Source organism: Lepus europaeus, unplaced genomic scaffold (assembly GCF_033115175.1).
Source record: "Lepus europaeus isolate LE1 unplaced genomic scaffold, mLepTim1.pri SCAFFOLD_227, whole genome shotgun sequence".
Classification (NCBI taxonomy): Eukaryota; Metazoa; Chordata; class Mammalia; order Lagomorpha; family Leporidae; genus Lepus; species Lepus europaeus.
Window position 1 is genome coordinate 204,399 of NW_026909114.1, and position 1,716 is coordinate 206,114.

At 57.0% G+C, this 1,716-nt stretch overlaps 1 protein-coding gene across 1 annotated transcript; it reads right to left on the reverse strand.

The window, feature by feature from the left end:
- Positions 1–496: 496 nt before the first annotated feature.
- Positions 497–1,206, reverse strand: LOC133754595 (interferon-stimulated gene 20 kDa protein-like). The gene has a single exon (XM_062185013.1). It carries the CDS (start codon positions 1,117–1,119, stop codon positions 574–576), a length of 546 nt encoding a protein of 181 aa, XP_062040997.1. The 5' UTR covers positions 1,120–1,206; the 3' UTR covers positions 497–573.
- Positions 1,207–1,716: the final 510 nt, after the last annotated feature.

A 1,716-nucleotide genomic window follows, 5' to 3' on the forward strand; every position in this document is an offset into this window, starting at 1 on the left:
GGAAAGCAGCATTGCCAGTAAGAGTTGAGCTTGCCGTGCCACAAGGTTGGCCTTGTCTCATAGGTTCTCTTTGCTAGAGCGACTTCTAACCCTCTAACCTGCTTCATGTTCAGATTGTAAAAAGTCAACCAATATGATTTTTCTTCAGAGATATTAAAAGAATGCTCTGCAAAAAAATAAAAAAAAAAAAAAAAAAAAAAAAAAAAAAAAAAAAACAACCTGCGTGTTGTTCTTGACCGACTGCGTGAGCACGGAGAGCGGGCCCGTGTTGAACTCCTCCTCCTCCCGCTTCTGCAGCTCCTCGGGGGTCATCTCGCTCTTGGGCTTGTTGAGGAGGCTCATGGTGCCGGCCGCGCGTTCGGGGACCTCTCACTCCAACCTCCTCCGCGTTGCTTCTGCCTCTGCGGAAGGAGCGCGAGAGGGGCGGGACTTCCGCTTCCGGCCTTTTTTTTTTTTTTTTTTTTTTTTTTTTTTTTTTTTTTTTTTTTTTTGGCGTGGGAGTCGTTTTACTGCTGAAGATGCACTTTCCAAAAGCACGGGGCATCCGTGGCCAGGATGGAGGCTGGACGAGCCTCAGTTGGACACAGGCAGGCAGGGCAGCCCCCGGCTGGCCCGGATCCGCTGGGACACTCGGAAGAGCTCCATGGTGGCCCTCGCGTCTTCCACCGAGCTGTGGCCCAGACCAGTGTTCTGGATGTTCCTGTGGAGGAGGCGCTCACACAGCACCCGCAGGGACACTCGCCTGCACGAGCCCAGTCTGGCCTCGCGCCACAGCAGCCTGTCGGTGGCCGTGTCGTAGATGGTGTAGGCCTCCATGTCCTCCCGCAGAGCCTGGAAGTCGTGCTTCAGGTCGTGGCCCACAACCAGCTTGCCTCTGAGCAGCTGCAGAATCTCTCGCCTGGCCTGGGCAAACGGGGTGGCCGTGGCCATGTGCTGAGGCGTGACCCCGCTGACCCGGGTTCTGTAGTCGGTGATCTCCCCCTCGGGCAGGATGAACTTGTCGTAGAGCACGGTGCCCTGCAGGCTCACCAGGCTGCAGCGTGCCAGGCCGCTCTCCCGCAGGGGCCCCAGCCCCACCATCTCGCAGTCCATGGCCACCACCTCGGGGCTGCCCGCCATGCTCCTCGCAGACCCTCTGGTGCTGGCGGCCCTGGGTCCTGTCTCCGCCTCCAGGCAGCCTCTTCCCCCTGAGAGAACTGCTCTGGCAAGGACTATCTCTCTTTTTTTTTTTTTTTTTTTTTTTTTTTTTTTTTTTTTTTAGCTATAAATCAAAGACATTTTATATTTAAATCACAACTATTTGAAGAGGATCAAGTCAACTACAAAAATGGGGAAAATAAAATCGGCGGAAGACTCCTGTCCCATGAGAGGCGGATGCCTGGGGCCCCAGGTCTGAGACAGAAGCTTTGGGCCAGCCCTGCGGGGGCCCCAGAACAGCCAGGAGCAGGAGGCAGCTAGCCAGCCCCAAGCACAACGACACGGACCGTGGGGCCCAGCAGCCAGGTGGGACATTCTCGGGCCTCAGGCGTCTGGGGCTAGGGGGCATCTGTGCAGCAGACCCCGGGCAGCTGGCGGCCAGGCACCTGCAGGGCCCACAGCCTGGCCTCATTTCTCCATGTCCTCCTCCTGGTCATCCACAGCAGTCCTGTTGGGGACCAAGCAGTCCCCGGAGCTATCCGGGGGCAAAGGCGGCTGTGGGATGTCACGAGGTGGCCT

Bases quoted from the DNA above. Each gene is read 5' to 3' on its own strand.
- LOC133754595 (XM_062185013.1), bottom strand. From the start codon at position 1,119: ATGGCGGGCAGCCCCGAGGTGGTGGCCATGGACTGCGAGATGGTGGGG.